Source organism: Anser anser, assembly GCF_964211835.1.
Source record: "Anser anser genome assembly, contig: SUPER_W_unloc_7, whole genome shotgun sequence".
NCBI lineage: Eukaryota > Metazoa > Chordata > Aves > Anseriformes > Anatidae > Anser > Anser anser.
In genome coordinates this window covers 576,751-599,824 of record NW_028154225.1, presented here as the reverse complement: position 1 = coordinate 599,824, position 23,074 = coordinate 576,751, and the positions used below count along the sequence as shown (strand labels likewise).

The 23,074-nt window shown below is 48.9% G+C and overlaps 1 protein-coding gene across 5 annotated transcripts in view; it reads right to left on the bottom strand.

Moving 5' to 3' along the window:
- The window catches only part of LOC310888951 (CBP80/20-dependent translation initiation factor-like), a 147,262-nt gene that overhangs the window by 50,476 nt on the left and 73,712 nt on the right, over positions 1–23,074 (bottom strand). For all 5 annotated transcript variants that reach the window (XM_083852617.1, XM_083852619.1, XM_083852618.1 and 2 more), the window contains exon 7: positions 12,406–12,482. In XM_083852617.1, the coding sequence (XP_083708743.1) occupies positions 12,406–12,482 (77 nt within the window). The remainder of the gene's footprint in view (positions 1–12,405; positions 12,483–23,074) is intronic.

Here is a 23,074-nt window from a genome sequence, read left to right as displayed (position 1 = left end):
AATATCCAAAAATAGAGTGTAGTTCACTTTTTTTTTTTTTTAATATGGAGATGAAAAATCCCTGGGTGATTTACGTGCCAGCAGAGATATTAGCTGCATGTAACAGATTCAATATTTTTAATACTAATATTTTAGGCTGAGACAGGAGCGGGAATGGAAAGTATTTCCAGTGCCTTGACTTCTTTATTTTGCAAACATCAGTTGCTAACTGGGGTCAGACAGAAATACTGTTTCTGCAACAAGAGCCCAAACAACTCGAGCTGGCATCTCCTTCATGCACCGTCCCTGTCAGGAGGCCCCGCAGAGCTTCATCACGGTTCACAGGGAGGAGGGAAGGGTGGCCAACGTTCTCCGGCTGCACATTCACGGTCAGGTAAAAAAAGAAAACACGTAAAACAGAACCATTTTCAGCCCTGAGTAGCCGTGCTGGAAACACTCCACCAAAGAGAAAGCAGATGGGTTTCCTAGTGCAGGGGAACCTGCCGCTATATTTCCTTCCCTCGATGCTGGCAGGCTGAACCAGCCTCACGGAGACAGTTACGTTTGGGCTGCACGACACGACACCAGCAGTCTTTAAGGGTGTGCTGATGGGTGCCGGGGGAAGCTGGTGGCCAGGGGTTAAACTCTGCTTGCCCACAGGACGAGGACTTTCCTGGCAGGCTGGTAAAACTTAAATAAGTCACACCATCACCTACACTGATACGACCAGGTGGCTTAGGGGGATGATCCCAGAGCAGGCGCTGCTGAATTTGTTGATGGTCTCGCTTTGAAAATTGTAAAACCCGTTTTGAATGCTGACTCCCATGTTGCTGGTACAAGCGGAGAGCAAAGGCAGGCACAGCACTTTGAGGGGCTAACTCTCGTGATAACAAAAGGACGGTTCAGAATAAATGGAGATATTTCTTCACATAATACACAGTTAAATTGATATAATATACAGTGTATGCGTGCTATATGCAGTCAGGCTATTGGAGCTGTGAGTATCAGAAGTTCACATGGGTACCAAAAAGCACACTGACAAAACCCCACAAAGAAAACCCAAGAGGAGCTACTGGGCACAAGCGTGGCCTTGCCAGTCCTCCAGCTGCAAATTCCTGGAGAATGGGAGAGCACTGCTGGGTGGCAGCCCTGGACGTGTGCTGGGCAGGGAGTGGGGCGCTCCGGTGTGACCAAATGCAGCTCCCCTTCTGCTCGCACTCGCCTCCGGCTCCAGCCCACCACCACCTTTGCTCAGGTGATTGCAAACAGGAAAGTGCTGATGTGCAAGGCACATGCCTGGCCTGTGGCACACGTCCGAGAAGGCCAGCCATCTCAGGGCTGGGTGCAGGATTTTCAGTGTAATGCACTCTGCGCCTACAGCCAGGAGCGCAGGCAATTACCAGCGACCAGCTCATATGCGGCCATTCATTAAGCTGCAGTAACACAATCACCCAGCTGAGCCCTTTTAGGAACAAATGGCCGAGACAATATTGCCCTCTGGGGACCTGCAGTTCAGAGAATTAATTTAGTGTAATAACTCATAGCGATGTTGCGGACAATCACAATGAATGAATCGATGATCTGTCTCTAAATTGCCTGTAACTAACACCTCGGCTGATGCATGGCTCGTCCACAGCCCCGGCATGGCCCAGCTTTCCGAGGCAGGTGTGCAGTTATCGCTGGCTGCTGCCTCGCTACCTTTCTGCGTACAACCTCTGCATCCTGGAGGACCCCTGCCTCGAAGATCCAGCACCTCCATGAAGGTTTCTTCATGTGGTTCTCCAAGATGTGGGGCTTCGGCCATGCAGCTTCCCCAACTTCTTTCTGAATTGCGCCTTCAGCACGGGTGTTCCTGGACACGGGGCCTGTCCTTCCCCGCTGCTTCAAAGTTTCTAAATGTTCAGCAGGACAGAGCCTGCTGATTTAACAGCACCCTTAGGTGCTTCCGGCTGCTAGAGGCATTTATTGCTCTTGCTTGTATCATTGCACTCTTAATAATGTGATTTAGCCAGATGCTCGTACCGCCTCCCATCAGTGCAGACAGAGACTTACTTCTGTCCTTAAAAATAAGGAATCATTGGTCCTAAATTTGCTGAAGAGAAGGGCTGTCCCACAGACACGCACCACCAGGCTGGCTTAGCTCCTCGGTGTGGGTGGCCAGGACATCCCTCGTGGGCTTGGGATGCTTCCTCTGTGTCTCCAAGGAGAGCCTCCTCGGTGGTTCCGTGTCTCTCCACCAGCTCCCAGGAGGGCACGGAGGAGGATAGAAACCTGATTTCCAGACACCGCTTCAGGGGTTCAGCCCCATGTACTGTTAAGCCTAATTAAATTACACTTTGAAATATTACTTTACAACCTTTTCGGCTCCTTCCCTTCCTCTCCCTTTCTCCTGTTCTAAAACTATTTACAGTAAAAGCACTGCAAATCATTTCGCTCGACACCAGTTTTCAGCAAGTTCATCTGAAACATTTTGTTTTGTTCCAGTGAGGAACAGCAATTCTGCACTAAAATAATGTCTTGATATTGTTGCTTTCGTTAATAAACATCCTCTCCACTCACTGCAACCCCCTCAATAAATGGCCCTGTAAGAACAAAAGACATTTCTCTATTGTTTTAAGTTCTCTTCCTTTCTGAAAACCTCAGTTAAAATAGTGAAAAAGCAAACGCATCAGTTCTATACTCTGTAATTATGAACTCATTTCTATTCACTCTCCCAGCAGGAGAGATTTGTACTGCTGACCTCTGAGAACGGGTTTTCGAAGGCTTTTCCAAAATCTCCCAGCATTAAAAATGACACGTTAATATCATCCGTAAAACACGTTCACCTTCACATTCACCCAATATAGCTTGCAATCTTAAAATCCATGGTGAGTGACATTCCTGCGACTATTTTTATTTGTGAAACATGCACTAGCACTGACCATGAATAGAACAGCATGGGAACAGCTCTGGAAATAGTGCAACTTTAATGACAGCGTGAAAAGTGCATGAATACGGGCTGCCAGCTTGTTGCAAAGAGCTTTCAAATAAATACCACGCATGGCATGCTACTGAGTGATGCTTGGGACTTTTCTTACCAACCTTATCAATATTCCCAGCACAAAAACTACCTGTCTGAAGAGGACATGCCATTGCGATCTCAGCCTTCTGCTGATATGGTGCTTGTGAAAACAAGTGTGTAGGTTTTTACTTGGTAAAATCCCACCAAGAAAACATTTTGCAAGACAAGATGCTAAAACAGTGCAGTTATATATGTATCTCTGAGTAAAAAGTGAAAAATAAGGAGGTTAAACAAGAGGGAGAAGCATTTTTTTATTGAGATATTAAATAGCAGATAAGGGGCTGATGTATGGGAACTCAGAACCAGATAGTCAGGAACACAGGACAGAAGATTTTCATGTTAAAAAAAGGCAATATCATCCTTTAAACACAAACTGGACAATAGGTTTAAAATTCACATGCAGAACTACAAGCCATACAACTCTAGGGTCCATTCCTGACCCTCCCACGATTTCAAGCGCCCATGACACACCTAGGTGTATGTATTTCTTCTTGACATTTAGGACCAAATCCAAGCGCACATACATTCACACTAGAGCTTAGGCAGACCTGAGGATCCAAGAGCTCAATGAGCATTTCCCCAAATCCCACCTGACTGCAAGGGTTTGGGGAGCTCACACATTGTCCGAAATGCAAGTGCCAGAAGTGTCCCTGCAATGCCCAACCTGAGATGCCACCACCTCGTCGCAGACAATCCCCTGCCTTAGAACACCCCTGATTCAGGTGTGCCCACCTCCCAGTTGCCCACCAGTGGAGAAGACACACTCTAGAAGAAGGTGCTAATTGGTAAGAAGAGATTTCTCCTCCATGATATGGGAGAGGATGGGATGCTCGGTCTCAAGTCTTTGTTCTTGCTGAAGGGAGAACAGAAACAAATCCCCGACCCAGTGCTTCCTCCAGAGTGAGGTGGTTTGGTTCAGCTCCTCCCACAGCTCTTTGATTTTCAGACTTCCTTGGCTCTGGTCAACGTGGGAAGGTGAAATAAAGCAAGGAAACCTGTTCTTGCAAGATGGCCAGACTCATTTTTCATTTGTAGGGGCAAGAAGATGTCTCAGCGTAAAGCTCTTCAGGGCTCTCCAAGTCCTTGCGATTGCCACCTTTGGACATTCCCGCTTGGGCCCAGAAGAAGGAGAATCCTCCCTTCTCTCCATGCAGCTCTGGGTTACTGTAGGGTTGCTCAGTCTTGTGCAGGAATTTACCAGTCCAGCCATGGTGGAGAGCCTTGGGCCCTGTGCTTGTGTTCTTAGAGTACAGAACTGCTCCCCCAACAGCTTACAGCAGCAAGAGAAAATACCACGTACCGCATGGAGAATACAGGCATGAGGAGAAGGTCACAAGCTTCACACACTGTGGGTTCAGATCATCCAATTTTAGGTGTCTGCCATGTCAGAGACCAAATGGGAGGTGGGGACTGAGGCTTCCGTTATAGTCAGTGGCAGCCCAACCAGTACAGGTAGTGGGAACCATGGCACCCAATCTGTATATGACCAAGTTAGTTATGGACAGATACGGTGCTGATATCATTGGAAATGCTCTGTGGTGCTTTTCTCCCATCCACCTTGGTGCAGGTTTCACAAGGACTGGTGTCTGCCAGCTCCTTGCATGGAATTCATGATATGCTCTGGAATCTGAAATCGCAGCTGTGATCACGGAGGTGAATCCCAGGTGTTTCTGGTAAAAGTGAGAACTGAAATGAGGTCTCCCATGTCCTCCCCGGGGCCTTGGAGACAAGAGCAGTCTCTTTGCTAACCTTCTCCCTAGCTGTACTGCCACCATGAGCTCCTGCTCACCATTCTCTAATGCTCTAAAGAACAGGCAACAGCAGAAAAGGACAGAGTGAAGAGCTGTCAGAGTCAACAATTTACTGTCCACCAGCCCAGCCCCTGCTGCCACATGGGAGAAATATGCTTAAAAATACTAAGCTTTGATGAAAGCAGGTGTCCCTCCACCTCAGACACCCACTGAAGTTCTCCTGGATTTTTTTGCTGGAGCAATTATTTTGCTTCCTAGGAAGTAACATCATAAAACCTTGAGCTTATCCAGCAGGCCATTACATTGCTGTTGAGCTTTCATAACAGTAAAATGTTCTGTCAGTGGCATGTAAGTCTTTCAATCAGCTGCAGAGATGGAGAAAAACAACCTGCAAAAGCCTCCTGATGCCATAAAGTCTACTGGCAGCTTGGCAATTCATATTAAATTTAGTCTGCAGGACAGGGGTCATGTCAGTCACCAAGATCATAAAAAAAAAAGAATAAGAAGTCTTGTGTTGTACAGTTTTTATGTAATGACAAAGCCACTCTCAATAGAGAGGCGGCAACCCTGCAGCTGGGAAACACACCCGTCTCTCTCCTGCCACTGCCTCCTGGCATTAAAAAGAAGGAACAATGAAAGGAAAGGATTAAATTTGCTTAGATGAGTATCTTTTAACCCTTTTGTACCATGCCTTTAGCTAGGCACACAAGGATGATGGAGTATATATATGTGAATCTCCCAGCCCTGCTCATGTCAAGTGTCCTCTTGAACTCACAAATGTTTTTTTTTTTACTCTTTAGGCTACTCTTGAGCTCACAGAGTGCTCCAATATTTACAGGAATGCATTTTCCCTGTATTGCATGAAATGCAAACCCTTGTAGTCGTTACCATTGGGGAAGGAGCTGTAGATGTGGTATTGCCTTGCATGGCGCGTTTTCCAGCAGGACTGCAGCCGCACCATCTGCCTTCGGGGGTGCCTCAGGGCTGGACACACTCTCCTGACTTGCTCAGCACCTAAGGGCTTAGTGCTGGCCGCAGCGGCAGGAGCAGAGCAGCTGGGTGGAAACCCCCTGCCACCCCACCGCAGACCGAGGCGCAGGTGACAGTCAAAGCAAACTTCCCTACCAATGCTAAACACCAACTGCTCCACTCACTGATGCTGCTGTTTTAAACGGACCACTTGGGTGATGGAAAAACTCCACACATGCTGCTCTGGGGACAGTACTGGGCCAGGCAAGCGGCTCTTAGATGAGCCTGTCCAGGCCTGATGCTAGATACAAACTCAGTTGATCTTCAGATGGCTTCTGCGGAGCTATTCGACCTTCTGCTGGGATTGCTGCACAGGGATAGCATTGGACCACCACAGTCCTCCTGCGTGTCCCACTCACTGAACCCAGAGCATGCTGCAAGGGCAGCGAGGGGCTCCCCAGGAGCCAAACCACCTCCAGAGCTCAGCTCTGAGAGGTCCCTCTTGACGAGAAGCTGCAGTGCAGCTCCAGCAGCTCCACCCATGGCTGAGTCACCTGCAGCGGATGCCCGCGGGTCATCACAAGCTGGCTTTTTGATCATTCAGGGGCCGCTCCTTCAATGGGGAGCCCGGTGAGGTCTTTGTTCTCAGCTCCCTCCTCCTGGGAGAGGGGTGCCAGCGCTGTGAGCCCTGGCAGAGCCTTCTCCTTGATGCCTGGAAGGAAGGGCAGCGGGGCCGGGCAATGCCAGCGTGTCTCACCAGTGCTGCTCTGCCAGGAGGAAGGGGCTCCTGCTTGGCTCCTCCTGATAGCATCTCCATCCTGCTCCATCACTGCCTTGCCCATGGGCCAACCAGGTCCCAGTGACACCCTCTCTTTGTATGAATCTACCTGGTAGCCTGGTGAGAAAGGAAGGTACTGGGGTAACTACAAACATGGGAGGACCTTGTGCATTGCAACCCCATTCAGTTCCTTACTCCTGTTACCCCCTTGGTGGCAATCAAAGCAGATCTTCCTCTGATTTCCAGTCTTTATTAGATGGCCAGTTTTCAGCTGCTTGCTTTCCATGGCGATGTGTGTTTTCAGCAGGAACAGCCCTTCTCCCCCTGCGCCACGTACCCTGGGTACCTCGAGAGCATCCACATCCTCTCCAGTCTGCCTGGCAAGGCTGCACAACCAGAGATATGCGAGGAAGCATTTCTTTCCTTCTCTGAGCTTTAAGTCTGTTGTTCGCTTCCCTAGGTGACCCTGGATCCTCTTATGAACAAACAACAACAAAAAAAAACCAAGCAGAAAACTTCTGCTTTACCTCTCCTTACCTCAGATCCCCCCTGCTGAAGGCTCCACCTTGCTCCAGCATTGTGCAGTCCTGCTACTCTCATCCCACCGTACCTCCTCCCCACATGGGGAGATTTTGCCCTTGCAAATGGGGCAAAATGGGCAGGAAAATGGGGAGATTTTGCCCCTGCAGACTGAATTGGGCAGAGCTGATTCCTGTAATATTTTATTGCAGGGTAAAGTGGTGGAGTACCCTTTATGGTGTTTTGAAAGGAAATTGTACAGGAACAAATGTCCCGGGCAGTGTGGCTATTGAAAACCCTTCACAAAGGGAGTTTGCCACAAGAGGAAAAGAAGCTTAATCAGTTGAACTAATCACTGTAGGTGGTTGAGAGTCCCTGAAGGTCTGTAAAATCAAATATAATGGGAAAAGAAATATATCAGCTTGCTTATGCTCCTCTGCAGAGCCGCCAGTGGATCTGGGATGCTCCCTGCCTGGCCCCGAGCCTGCAGTGACCATCCTTTGGGCTGTCCCCCATGTAGGACCACACTCGCCCCAGCACAAGACCCCGGCCGGGGCCACGTGGACAAGCCCTTGGGATGTCCGTTAGCGAAGCGGTGGCCACGGAGGAGACCCAGATTGGTGTAATGGGGCTTTGGACTGTGAGTGGAGAGGCAGGGCAGGGGCGTCCGCCCTGCTGCAGTCACCCCAGATGACCCTGTTTTCGGTGTGGGCACAAGCAGGAGGGGTCAGCAGTGCTTACACAACCCTTGTGCTTCAGGAAGAGGAAACTGTCCCTGACAGCCACCCGCGGCTCTCCAGGGAAGGAGGATATTTCTGCCTCCCCCAGCTCTGAATCTCATTAAAACAAAACAAAACAAAACAAAAAAGAAAAGAAAAAAAAAGCCAGACTGCTTTTTCCTGATCATTTAAGTGGAAAGCCAAGTTAACGGTAGGAAGCAAACTGGGACAGTGCAAGAGAAAACTTGGGGACATTTCTGTAATCCTGTTATCAAAGCAATCGGTATTTGGGGCATGCTGAGGAGAGATGGGGAAAGCTCCCACCCCTTTGCTTCATGTATCAGCCAAAAGGGGCTGAGCCTCTGTTCCAGCTCCTTACCCCCACGCAAGGGCTCTCTGAAGGATGGCAGAAATTCTCCTCCATCTGAGAGGAGAAGCCACTGCTGCGGGTGACAGTCCTCCAAGGACTCCAAGGCAGGTCCCTGCAGAACAGCCCCTCATTGCTCTGGTCATCCCAAAGACCTGAGACACTCCCATGCTGCGTACGGAGGAAGCACAAAGGATCCACACTTATTTTGAAAATAGGAACTTGGATGCCTTTTGGAAATAGGAGACTGATTAACTCTGAGGCTTTTACTCCATCCTCTCCAAGCCATGGGGTTGTGTTCCCCTCTGTAATTCTCTCCTGTCCTTTCCTCTAGACTGGCTACCAAAAGCCCTGTGAGATACCTGCCAGCATCTATGCACACATGAGGATTTCCTTCCACTAAGGAAATCAACCTGATCTGACCTTTGAATCGAACAAGATGGGATTGAACCAGTGTGATTACAACGGTGCAAACTTTTTAAGAGTTCCCCAGCAATCTTTTCCTGGTCCTTAGGTGACACAGAACAATTGCAGCACCCCATTAATCAGGAGACCAAGAAGCAGGTACAAACTCACCTGTCTTAACCCTGCTTTGAGAGAACCCCCCACAAACCCATGTATTCCTTGTGTATCCTAACCAGACCAGGCAAGGTTTTGTACCACTCCTTTAACACTGGCCCAAGCGGCGTAACACAAACTTCTGTGAATGAGCCTCAGGGCCATGGCGTTTGGCCAACTGGACCTCCATCCCCAAACACATCATCCTAGGAGGCCACAGAGACCGGAAAAACCCTGTGCAGCAGCAAGTTGACTTGCAATGCTTTGGTAGGTGTGCTGGGTCTGTCTGGGATGGAGTCACCTTTCCCTGCAGCAGCCCACACAGTGCTGTGCTCTGTAGCTGGAACAGCACTGGTATCACTCCAGTGTTGTGTCTATTGTTGCATGGTGCTGGCACAGCATCAGGACTCCCTCCAAGCCCCCAAGAACCAGCAGGCTGGGGGTGGGCAAGTGATGGGGAGGGGACATCGCCAGGGCAGCTGACCTAAACCAACCAAAGGAATATTCCATAACACCTGATGTCACACTCAGCAATAAAAGGGGGGCTCTCAGGGGGGAGGGGGCTGTCTTCCTGAACAACCGTTACGCGTTTTGAGGCCCTGCTTCCCAGGATGTGGCCGAACATCTCTTGTTGATGGGAAGTAGAGAATAACTTTTTTTTTTCCCTTTCTCTCTGTGCTTCCGCGCAGCCTTGGTTGTTTTTTGTTGTTTTTTTTTCCATTCCCTTTCCCTTTAATTAAATCATTCTGATCTGAAACCTCGAGCTCTTTGTGTTGTATTTTCTCCCCCTTCCTCTTTGAGGAGGGGGGAGTGAGAGAGCAGCCGTGGTGGAACTCGGCTGCCCACCTGAGTAAAACCACCACAGTAGGTACTTAAGAAGTGGTGGTTTTGGGAGCTTTTTGAAAACCAGTGGGCACAACTCAGAGCCCACCTTCCCAGGGAAACAAGTCACTAGCAGAGAAGCAGCAGGTTGAGATGGGATGGAGGAGAGGACTAGAGGACTCGAGAAATGGGTCTGCTGTGCTCTGTATCCCACTCCTATGGGACGCCAAACCATAATTGCCTTTAGTGTTGTCTGCGTAAGGTGGGTCTTGTGGTAGCAAACAGTGGGTTAGCATCTGGGACAGTAAAACCTCATTGGTACTCAGCACTTGCTCACAGGGGCATCTACAAAAAACGTGTCTCCACTGTGCTCCTTCAACGATCCCATTAAGCAGCGGTTCCCTCCGTCGCTCCCATCCAACACAGAAGGTGACACACCTCGTGAGTCCAAACTGATGGAGAAAACATGGGGTGTGGGATTTCTGCCATGTAAGGTGGGGAGAGCAATTCCTGGTCTGCTTCCCTGCTTACAAGCTCTTTGCCCCCCCCCGCACGCTTTTACAAGACCTCATGCAATCAAGCCCCGCACCAGATGTGGCTGACTTATCGCTGTTACTGAAAATGTGTCAAACAGATCAGAGTCAGTGCTCCTTAACTGTGTAAGTCAAAGCCTGTTTTAACACCTTTAATCCACTCTTTCTATCTTATGCAACAAATGAAGCTTGCATCCCATGGAAAGAGTACTCGTGTAATGTGAAACATGCAAAGAGAGAGCTGTGTTCGCATGTGCACAGCCAAGGGCATAAATGCAGCTCTTCCTAAGACTGAGTTAGAAAAGCTTTTTTTTTTTTTTTTTTTTTAATTTCTAATGGGAAAAATCACCTATAATTTTAAATCCTTGTTTTATCAGAAACTCTGCTGACAAAAGGTTTGAGCTGGTGACTCAGGCTGGGAGCAGCAAGCCCCAGCCTCTGCTGCCATTTCTGGGGTGCTCAGGGCTCCAGCACAGCACAGGGATGAAGCCCACCCAGATCCCTCTTGCAACACCAGCAGACTTCAGTGTGGCTTTAATCCCCTTTCTGTGATCACAAGGCTGCAACCAAGCACAAACAAGACTCCTTTCTTTCTTTCTTTCTTTCTTTCTTTCTTTCTTTCTTTCTTTCTTTCTTTCTTTCTTTCTTTCTTTCTTTTTCTTTCTTTCTTTCTTTCTTTCTTTTTCTTTCTTTCTTTCTTTTTCTTTCTTTCTTTCTTTCTTTCTTTCTTTCTTTCTTTCTTTCTTTCTTTTTCTTTCTCTTTCTTTCTTTCTTTTCTTTTCTTTTCTTTTCTTTTCTTTTCTTTTCTTTTCTTTTCTTTTCTTTTCTTTTCTTTTCTTTTCTTTTCTTTTCTTTTCTTTTCTTTTCTTTTCTTTTCTTTTCTTTTCTTTTCTTTTCTTTTCTTTTCTTTTCTTTTCTTTTCTTTTCTTTTTTCTTTTTTTCCCTTAAATCACAAAACTGTCTTTTAAATTGTGTATGGTGAAAAAAGGAGGGAGCCCCAGTGACTGCTAGCTGCAGACTGGTCTGGTTTTCCTCCTGGCTTGCAACTGCCAGCTCACAGCAGCAGCACACCAGTACTGTAAGGGATTACTCAAACTCCCCTCACCTCTGTCACTCGGTCCTATTTATCCCTGCAAGACTGCTGTACTTAAACCGAAGAAACTGTAAAGCCCTTGATGGCGACATGAGAGCAAGCAAAACCAGACAGAAGCTGATGATGAAATGCTACGCCATAACCATCCGAATTGCAGAAATGACACGTTAAATTGGAAAACAGAGTTTTGCTGGAGCCCCAGAGGATGCATTGGAGGACCCTTTGTAAGACTTGCTCGCTGCCCACAGACAATTTCTGGGCTGTCCGAGCAAGCTTTTATCAGTTGCTCTGTAAAATTGAGGGAAAACAACCCAAGCACAGAGGTAACTGCACCATGGCTCCTTGCAGGCTGTTAGCAAGTTGAGGAGCAGTGGCTCGAGTCATCTGCTTAGAGATTTGGGGACACATCCTGCCTGCCATTGCAGTCTCTGCAAGACTTCCCCCCCAAAATGAGGCCACAACGAGGCATTGCAACTGAGGCTCTGAGAAACCACTGGCCTCTCCTCCTCCTGTTCAATAACACCAATCCTGCAAACTCCTGGTTTTAGAAATGCTTTACTGCCCTGGCTTTGTTGTCTCTGCCACAGCAGAAGAAAAAAGCTGCATGTGTAACTGATTCCTTTATTCACAGCTTATTTTCACATTTAACCATAGTCACGATTCCTATCAAGGACTCTAGATGCCCTCATATAATTAAATATGCAATTTACACAATTAAATATACAATTTACCCAATTAAATTAACTAAATGGAATGAAACCACCAATGCCACAGGAACTCAGCTGCCTGCCTATTTAGCACATCCCCTTGTTCACGCAGAACGGCATCTGAGGCTTGCTGCAAACCCCTCTCAACCCATTTTGCAGCAAACCCTGAAAGTCAGCAAATTTTGCTTTTCTATGGAAAGAGAGGAAGCAAGTCGCAGGGACTCAAAGCCTTTACAGATAATGTCTTGCCAGCTGCCTCTTCTAATGAAAGTGGAGGGATCTGGCTATGCTGGAATATTTAAGAGGAAGAGGAGGTCTGGAGCAACACAAGACATACCCCAAATTTCAAAGACAAACTGGAGGGAGACAGACAGCATTTTCAGGACATTAGCGCTCCAATAACAGTTTTTGCATTAATTCAATGGTGACAGCTGCTAAACAGCAATATTGTTCAAAGACACTCCATGAGACAGTGGGGGAAGATGTGCAATGAAGAAGAGAAGGCTAAAAAAAAAAAAAAAAAAACCATTAAAGAGAGGTTTCACCTACCTCCGGTCATTTTTCCTCCTTCTGAACAGCTTTTTGGTGTGTGCGATTTCAGCTTCATGAGGCAATGGATGGTAACCCTGTAACAGAGGGAAAAGCAACCATCAATTCCAAGATACAGGAGGCATCAATATGTAGGTGCTCAGAGTGAGACAGAGCTGTGTGCCCAGTGTGTGAGGCTGATTGAAGAAAATGTTTCCATCTATACATCCTTACAAAACACAAACCAGGACAATACCTCAAACCCAATCAAAACTTTCTTCTCCACTTCTACTCTTCCTCTCTCCACTGAAGGTGCAAGGTTACCTGGCTCCGACTTGGGATGTTTGTCTGCTTAGAGGGGTGCTGTATTTACCATCCTGCTATGGGCATCATGAGGCTTCATTAATGTCAGCAAAGGGATTCGAGGCTCCTGGACAAAAGGCACTATGCAAGTGCAAAGTGTTATTTATTTCCCAGGGACTATGAAGTTGTCATAACCTTAATGATTATTATTTATGTAGCATCGTACTCCCCAGGCTGGCAATAAAAGCCTTGTAAAAGTTAGTCCTTTTATTTCCACAGCGATCTATCTCACTGTTCGCGCAGGAGCTGCAGGTGGTGAATCAGCCTGCGCAAGGGGCCACGGGGAGCAGTAAGATAAGGGCAAGGGCTGGGCGGGATGGGTTCTCGTCGAGCAGCAGCTTTGTCACATTGGCATGACAATACTGCCTGCAAAAAAAATCCCTCTCCATGCACAGACAGCCTTAAAAATTAGTTAATTTTGGTAGCGGTTACAGATATTTTGAGATCCTCTGGTGGAAGATGTAACAGAGGAGAAAGGTTGCTGTAGATGGCAAAGAGCAGAGCAGGCATCCCAGAGTCTGAGACTAGCAGGGCTTATCCTGACCATCCAGCCTGGAGAAAGGCACCCCGCAGGTGCTGCAGCAAACCCACAGCACTTCGGAGACCTTCACCCTTTGAGATTTGAAGCAATGCAGAAGTCACCAAGCCCCTGGGTAAGTCTTGCTGCTGGCTAGCCTGCCCCCATTTCAGCCTTGCTTTGCCAGCAGGGTTGAAGTGTGTTTTTTGGGAAGGTGGTTTCCCTCCTAACTTTCTTTTTCACTTCTACTCTTCCAGAGAGAATCACCCCGCACCATAAAGAGCTCTCCTCACACTCCCTGCACCTTGCCACAGCCCAGCCTTGACTAAGGAGAGGTAGGCTGGGGACAGCAAAAGCTGGAGGCCTGCTCTGCCCGGGCTGCAGTGGGATTATCATTTGGTTAACTGGGTTTGACTGGGCTTTTCCTGCAGCCAAACACCTTATGGTTAATTCTGGATGGCACCACAGAACCACAGAGACCTCCCTGAGGAGCCCCCAGCCCCTCTGGGCAGCATGGGCCAGGGCTGCGGCACCCGCCCAGCACAGAAGTGTGGCCTGGAAGGCAGGGGGAGCCGCCAGGGCTCTGCTACAGGCCTCTGGGCCTGGCCCTGGGCACTGCCACAAAGAGCCTGGACACCACTGAAACGAGCCTGGAGATCTTTGAGGTCAAGCAGTTTGAAATTATACTGAGGCTTTTTCATTACTGGGGCTGCAGTCTGAGGCCTTCTCACCTATTTGATCGCTTCTTGTTCACCAATTGCACAGGAGGAGCTTAATCTCTCTGAGATCTGGTCCTCCGAAAATTCGCTTGCAATTGGCCAATGGGTACCAAAGCTAATGGGAAAAGGAAGGGAGGGAGCAGACACACAGCCCAATCGCATCAGCTGTACTAGGTTAGGAAACAAGGCTAAAATTAGCACAATACTCAGTGAGACCATTTCCAAATGTTGTACTACCACAGCAGGCTAAAGCTTGGGGTATTTTGAAGAATTTAAGCTGCATTGCAAAAACATGTGCAAATACAATTACCCTGAAAAACGAAACCATCTCTGCAGAGCACAAGCACCTAAAGTACTGATTTCCCATGAGCGAAGCCTTCATTAAGTGTCGGGAGCTCTAGTCCTGCCCATGCCCATAGGCAGAGCCGTGCACTGCTGCGTGGCGTCCTCGCAGCACACCGCTGCTCCTCCTCAGCCCTCTGTCCTCCAGAACAGACAACCCAGCTGTGAGAGATGGGTTAACAGCATGGGAACACAGCTCCTAACCCAAGGAGCACGCCTGGCCGCTGCCCGTGCCTGAGCAGAACTCAGCGTCCCTGCTAGGAGAAGCAAGCATCTCCCTTCTCCGGCCGAGTGGTTCCCTTCCTTAGTCCTAGCCATCAGACAATGTTTTGGAAAAAAACTGTCACTAGTTCCTACTCTTGTCTATTTTGGTGCCTAAGCAAAGCTAAATTTGGAAGGGAGAAAAGTCGACTTTTTTGTGCAGCAAGCTGATGTAAAAGGAAATATCAGCAACTCCCAAGAAGGGCGAAGTGCCTGGACAAGTCGAGGGCGCTGGGTGGGTGGGTGCAGGCCAGAGTCCCAAGGGCACAGTAAATGTATTTATGACATGGCTCTTTGATTTGTCTGGAGGCTGCTCCCCACTGCAGGTCACGCAGCGCGGCGCTGGAAGTGCCTTTAGCAGAGTTAATTCACTGAGGACAACGGGGATCTGAAACACAGCTCTTCCATTTTTCAGCAGGCTGGCTCTCTATGAAGCTGAAATCCCCAAGCAGAACCAAAGGGATATGCTTTGCCGGGCAGAGGACCACCTTGTGCCCTGCAATGGGTCTCCAAGTACACCAGAGGGATGCTCTTCGCTCCTGCCCGAGCCAGCAGACAGCAGTGAGCCGAGGTGCCCACGGATTTCACACGCGGGTTTGTGACTTGTTCGTGGGCAGTAAAATCACATTTGGTCTCTCTCCCACAGCAGTTTTATTCTGATATTTATTCACAGGTGGCTTGAGAACATAACAAACAACATTTCAGCGCTGCTGGTTCTGGAAGCGAGAGGTGTGGGAAAAGCAAAGAACAAGTAGTCCATGGTCTTCAGAAGTACCGCTAATAGAGGTCATTTTCAATCTTGGAGCAAAACGCTCTGTGGTTTACATGGTGGTAAACTTGGAGCAGAACCTGAGAAGCCCATGGGACTTCTAATGTATGTGTATGTCAAATTTAAATTACAGACATGCGCGCTGCTACAAGAAAGGCCAGCAGCTCTGTGAGAGAAGGACCAGCCCGCTCTCTGGCCAGTCCCCTAGAGATCAGCTCTGATGTGCTGACATCTTTTCAGATGTTTTTGGGAAAGTAGCTCTTGGAGAAGAGGTGGTGGTGTCTGGCAAGCTTAGGTGACTGTCACCTGGCCAGCTAGCAGGTGCCAAGGGAAAGCTGTCCTTTACCTTGACTGCTGCAAGCAGGCAGCAGAGCGGGGCAGGTTTGTCGCTGCTCCCAGGAAGCTGCCCCAAGAAGCAGCTCGCAGGGCAGATGGAGCCGGAGAGGAGCTCTGCTGCGGCAGGGATGCTCAGCAAGGTCACGGTGTGGCTGAAGCCTTGCTGAGCACCTCTGTCGGATCCTCAGCCCTGTCCACCCACCCATGGGAATTCAGAAAGGCGGCAGCCCCCTCTGTGCTGCCCCAGGCCCATTGACATGAAACTTTAATGAATGAAAAAACAAAAACCTTTCAATGTCTCGTTGGCACTCTGCAGCAACCCCAGAGCCTCTGTCTCTCACCTAGCCTGCTGGGTGCTGGGAGGGACACGAGGAAGAGGGGCATGGCCAGTGAAATGCAGGGAAATGGGGAGTTTTAGAGCGACCCTGCTCCTTGCCGGAGCTTTTGTGCTGTTTTTCTAGTGCCTCCTCTGCAGCAGCACCAACTGAGGAAGTTGGAGCACCAGCTTTGTCTCTTTTTACAGGTGACAGTAAATCCTACCATAAATGCTACCATAAATGCTACCATAAAGCAGTGTGCCCTGGCGGCCAGGAGGGCCAACCGTGTCCTGGGATGCATCAAGCACGGCATCGCTAGTAGGTCAAGGGAGGTGATTGTCCCGCTCTACTCTGCACTGGTGCGGCCTCACCTCGAGTACTGTGTGCAGTTCTGGGCACCACAGTACAAAAAGGACATTAAACTGTTGGAGAGTGTCCAGAGGAGGGCTACGAAGATGGTGAAAGGCCTGGAGGGGAAGACGTACGAGGAACGGCTGAGGTCACTGGGCCTGTTCAGCCTGGAGAAGAGGAGGCTGAGGGGAGACCTCATCACAGTCTACAACTTCCTCGTAAGGGGGTGTCGAGAGGCAGGAGACCTTTTCTCCATTAACACCAGTGACAGGACCCGCGGGAACGGGGTTAAGCTGAGGCAGGGGAAATTTAGGCTCGACATCAGGAGGGGGTTCTTCACAGAGAGGGTGGTTGCACACTGGAACAGGCTCCCCAGGGAAGTGGTCACTGCACCAAGCCTGTCTGAATTTAAGAAGAGATTGGACTGTGCACTTAGTCACATGGTCTGAACTTTTGGGTAGACCTGTGCGGTGCCAGGAGTTGGACTTGATGATCCTTAAGGGTCCCTTCCAACTCAGGATATTCTATGATTCTATGAAATCAGAAGGCCAAGTTTAAGGGCATTCCACAAAGACTCAGTAAAAATCTATGGGCATATGAAAGTCTGGTGTTCATCATTTCATCTCATGTTGCTGATGTCCGCCTAATGCAGCCTGACCCTTGGATGCCAAACCTCACTCTGTAAAATGCCCTTCTTCACCGCTACCCATGCCATCAGCCTCTGCTACAGCCACCGAACAAGATGCTCGCAGCCCTGAGACAGTCAAGTAGGCAAAGGTGACCCAAAAGGGAAACTGAAACCCAGAACAAGCAGATTGAGAAAAAGCAGTGGGACAGATGGAAACAACCAAGGCTGGGGTGATGGGAGAAGTAAAATAAATGATTTGGCCATACTGCAGTACTGGTCCATAAGAGCTTTATCTCAAAAGCCTTTGTGCCCTCAAGAAACATCTCCACCCCTGCTTATCTTAAGCAAATGGTGGCAGAAGGCCTGAGCTGAACAAACAGGTTGTTAGGCCGCCAGTAGACGCCGGAAGCTTTGCTCTGTTTTATTACACCCAAAGTTCAGGGTGAGATTTATTTTCGGAGGCAGTGGGAAGTGACGGGCAGGGCTGGGTTTATGGCAGCACTGAAGACACTGCCTCTGCAACAGCAGCGACAGAAATACTGTGGCTGAAGGCAGGGCCAAAAGCTAAACAAATATTGCAGCTCCAGAAATGATCCACAGAAACCAGCCCAGAAACTCATAACATATCCTGATAAGGTTTCCATCCACCTATATGACGGGTTATTCGCTGCAGGCCTGGAAAGCCTGGGACTACATGGATCTATTTATTTAAATATGTTCAGCCAACGCTGAGCATGTTCAGGGTCAGGCTGCAAGGTATGGACCAGGCGGTGCCTGCGTGGGATGAGCGGTTGGGGACATACCCCACCAGAGATGTCCCCATCACCTCTGCAGCCGGTGTTTGTCGGCACCAGGGGCACTTTGAGCAAAGCCAGCTGCTGGGACACCACTTGCCGGTATCTCTTCCCCTTCCAGGAATTCCCATAACAGTGGCCTGCCATCCACTCTCCTCTGACATGAGGGGAATTTTCTACCTCTTGAAAGAAGAGGGCTGTGGCACAACCTAAAGCCTTGACCTGATTTGGAAGCCATGAAAGAATACCAAACAATGGCAGGAAGGGGCCTGTAAATGATTTCCTCTCTGTTAAAATTTAAGTGATAAATCTGTTCCTTCAAATTGCAAACTATTCATTTTTCCTGGAAGGTGTTCACAATATTAGCTGCTTCTGAATAAGGAATCAGTCAGTGCTCCTTTTTTATCAGGACTCAAAGCCAACTGAATAGAAAGCGCAACGATTTCACACCATGCTCCAAGCCCAAGGCAAAAGGTGGCTTAGTCGTTACAGCCCTGCGATGTGGTGGCTCTCCCATCACGCAGCATGCATGGCACAGCACACGTGGCTTCTGGCCACCTCCAAGGATGCTTCTTCAGTCTAAATTCAGCTGTTGGTTTGGCAAAGGTGCCTGTGTTTCCAGCCACCCCAGGAGCACAGCTCTTCGGGCTTCGCCGCCGCCAGGCCCCGCAGCAATGGAGGAAGAAGGATGCGCTGTGGGACCTCGGGAATAGGACGTGCTCACCCGATGAATCATGGCATGGCGCAACACGCCTATCAAATGGGAGGCATAGGAAGTTGTTTCTTGGGAGATGTCCCGGTTTGGAGGATTTCCTGATTAACTGCATCTTTGGGGATGTTGTGGTTTAACCCGGCTGGCAGCTAAACACCACACAGCCGTTCGCTCACCCTCCCCCCTCCCTCTCTGGGATGGGGGAGAGAAACGGGAAAGTGAAGCCGGTGAGTTGAGATAAAGACAGTTTATTAAGACAGGAATATAATAATAACAATAATAATAATAATAGTGATAATGATAATAGTATTAATAATAATAATGTGTAAGAAAACAAGTGATGCACAATGCAATTGCTCACCACCCGTTGACCGATGCCCAGCCTATCCCCGAGCAGCCGGACCCCCCACCCCGGCCAGCCACCCCTATATATTGTTTAGCATGACGTCAGATGGTATGGAATACCCCTTTGGCCAGTTTGGGTCAGCTGTCCTGGGTCTGTCCCCTCCCAGCTCCTGCTGCACCCCCAGCCTGCTCGCTGGCAGGACAGAGCGAGAAGCCGAAAAGTCCTTGGCCTGGTGTAAGCACTGCTCTGCAACAATTAAAACATCAGCACGTTATCAGCGCTCTTCTCATCCTAATCCAAAACATAGCACCCTACCAGCTACTATGAGGGAAAATTAACTCTGTCCTAACTGGAACCAGGACAGGGGAGTATGCCATAAATGTACATTGCCAGCAAAGGCTGAACGTGGAGCTGCAGCGTGATTCGGTGGTGAGCACCTCAGAGGAGACTCTTTTCCCAAAGAAAGGGTGGGGATACAGATGAGCAATGACTGTGATGGCAAACACGATGGCCACAGCTAAACACACTCCTTCCTTGGTTATCATTAAAAGTACTGGGCTAATTTCCTACAGGGCTCTGCCCTCCCACATTGCCCTAAGGGTACAAACTCCTGTAATCCCATTTGCTGAGTGTTAACGACAGTTTATATGGCCCCTCTCCCAAAACCGTGGGCGTTTTAATGAATTACAGACTCCACACACACAGAGTTCCAGATCTGAAGAAGCATCACTTTGACTCATCTCTTCCCACCACTTTTCCCCAGCGTTTGCTATCAGCTCCCAGCAGAGCGGACACCCACTAGACAGATGATAGCGCAGACCCTGGCATTGAATACTTGGGGGCAGCTTCATCCCTCTGCAACCAGCCCTGGGATAAAACCAAAGACACAGAGAATGGCAGGAACAGCCTGGCGTCAAGCTGCCCATGTGAGGTGAAGGATGCAAATGTAATTAAAGCATTAGAATAATTAGGCAAAGTACCTCCAGTGAAATGCACCTTGAACCTTCCGCAGTGCCATCTGCTGATGACTGACAGCAAGTTTTCTGGGCTTTGTTTTAAACACTTGGCCCCATATCTCCTGAATTATATATAATTCCAAGAATTATATATAAAAATCTTGGAGAAATATATATATAAAAACTTTGAAATCCTGCACAAAGTCTCCTCAGAGGAACCGCAGACACATGGTACCCACCGACGCAACCGTGCTGGGCAGGGGCAGCAGCAGGAGCCGTGGAGCGAGGTGCACACTGGAAGCATTGATGCCGGGTGCTCCAGTCGCACTGACACAGACACGCGGTGCCATAGGAAGAGTATAAATAACAGACAAAAGAAATCCCCTTTGTTACCAGAATCCGCAAATCCAAAATCAGTCACAATCTGACTTAGGAAATGGAGTTTTTCCCATGTTAAAGCAAAATGGGAACAATACTTCACGAGTGGAAGTAACTTTAATTGTTTTAACTGATGTTATTTTAGTGTTGTTTAGGTTTATTGTTTATTTGTATGTATTTCCTCTAGCCCGGTCATGCTTAAAAACAAACCTTACTGTCAGCAGTAAAGCGTCCCATCCGTAAATAAATGCATTTATCCAGTAAATACAGATACAACCACAGCATTGCCTGGAATCCTTAAATGCAGAATATTTAAAGAATCAACGTTAAAATAAACAGTGTTGGCGACCTGGGTTTGCTTTCCCCTGGAAAACAGAGCCTCTTTCACCTATTATCGGGGATAAATGCTGCCTGCATCACATAGGCCCTGGTATTTGCCTTGTGGTCTGTTCAGCTCATGCCGTGCAAACACTACAGCATCAAATTTGGCACTAACCGATGGTCTCAGAGGTGATGGATTCAACTTGCCCCGTTCCTGCTCCCTTCAATTGGGGGTTTGCCCATGGGGATGCTGGCTGGCAGTGGCACTCTCCCTGACTGACCGGTGCCACCAACACCACCACTGGCCAGCAGGCTCCACGTCGCGCTGGGTGACGGGCACTAAGCTGCTCTGCTGTGGGCTGGAGAGCTCGGGGCACAGACTGGCTCCCGGCTCACCCAGGCTTACCCTGAGAAAGGGCTGTGCTGCTTGGAAAAGCCTTTCCTACATTTTGCTTGGCTGCTGCTAATTTGGGGGTGAGGGAGGAATTACTCTAGCTGGGACTTACAATGTTGTGACGTTGCTATGGGAATATTTGTAACTTCAGCTATTTCGGTCCCTCTGGGACCATGCATTTCTTTAAAGTATACTCCTCCTCTGTATTTTTCACATTCCCAAATCTGTTTTTCCTCATTTCTTGCCCCTTCAAAGCCTACAGCCCCCAGTCTGTAGACGTGGACATGCTGATCCTGCCTCCCCGGCATGGCGATCACCCCCCAGCACCTCCCCGCCATGCATCGTGGGGCTGGTGGCACGAGGAGGACCTCCCTGATGGATTTTTTGTGATCTCTGAATGGATCCAATAGGACATGAGGGAGTTTTGGAGTAGGGCCCAGGTCACCTTCTACCCTGCAGAGTCTGTTGAAGCTCTGTGCAACCACCAGCTATTTTTTTTGGTACAACACCCTCTGGCAAAAGCAGCTTCTGCCCCATGTGCTCACCTCGGCACCACTCTCAAAAGAAGGTAGGGGTTGTACCCACGTATATATATATTTTCATTTCACCCGTATTATTAACAAAAGATTGCCCAAGCGGACATGAAAAACACACAATCCCCCAGAATCAAGTCCCTGCAAATCTACCCAACTTGAGTGGACCAGAGTTTCAGCTCATGCTCATGCAAACTCCCTGGGACAGTCCAGCAGCAATGAAGGCCCTCGATTGCAGACTGATAACTTCATAACCTTACAAACAATAGGTGGCTGCTCTTTCCTTTCAACATGGTAGAGACTTTCTCACCATGCAGCCCTTGGCACCTCCCTTTGGAGACGATCCAAACGCACACTCTCACACCACTCTAAGATGGCAGGCAGCAGTTAGTAAGTCAACGCGCATTTCTCTGCTCTTCTACCTGGAGAGGGGAGGCAGGTGGCCTCAGAGAGGTGGCTTGTCTCACCATCATCCTTATCGCTGTGATCCATGCACTCTGACACTGAAGTTGAGGGGAATTTCACCGCCACTTTCAATGGGGTCATGACGGTAGCAGCCCCTTTTGGTCCACCAGGCCAAGCCCTTCTCGCAGGCTCAAAGACGGCACCTTCCTGGCTGAAACGAGCAGTGCAGAATATCAACAGCCTTTCCTTCTTCAAGGCCCTCGTATTGTGCTTGAAACATTTTCACACAATAGATATTCCTGTTTTCAGACTCCTATTCCCAAGACACAGCCAACACATTTTCCCTGGGGCTATACCACAAAGAAATGAAAGAAATGTTTTTTCTCCATTCTCAAGTCTCTACTTAGTCCAGCTCTGTGGGAACAAGTGAGGACCTCATGTCACTGCCACCCTAGCTCACAACATACCCCGGTGTGTAAACATTGATTTAATCCTATAAAAACCTCATTCTTCCCTTTGAAAAGTCCCACTCCTTTGCCCTGACCCCCTGCTAGCCTACTGGTACTTTGGACTTGGGCAGAAGAAACTGTTTCTTGTCTGCTCCCTCCCAGGATCCTCCCTTTATGCATCAAGCCCTCCAATTACTCCTGCTGTAATGGGTCTTAATGCAGGGACAAGTACAGAATCATAGAATCATAAAATATCCCAAGTTGGAAGGGACCCATAAGGATCATCGAGTCCAACTCCTGGCACCGCACAGGTCTACCCAAAATTTTAGACCGTGTGACTAAGTGCACAGTCCAATCGCTTCTTAAATTCAGACAGGCTTGGTGCAGTGACTACTTCCCTGGGGAGCCTGTTCCAGTGTGCGACCACCCTCTCGGTGAGGAACCTCTTCCTGATGTCCAGCCTAAACTTCCCCTGCCTCAGCTTAACACCGTTCCCGCGGGTCCTATCACTGGTGTTTACGGAGAATAGGTCACCTGCCTCTCCACTCCCCCTCGCGAGGAAGTTGTAGACTGCGATGAGGTCCCCCCTCAGCCTCCTCTTCTCTAGGCTGAACAGGCCCAGTGACCTCAGCCGCTCCTCATACGTCTTCCCCTCTAGGCCCTTCACCATCTTCGTCACCCTCCTCTGGACACTCTCCAACAGTTTAATGTCCTTCTTGTACTGTGGTGCCCAGAACTGCACACAGTACTCGAGGTGAGGCCGCACCAGCGCAGAGTAGAGCGGGACAATCACTTCCCT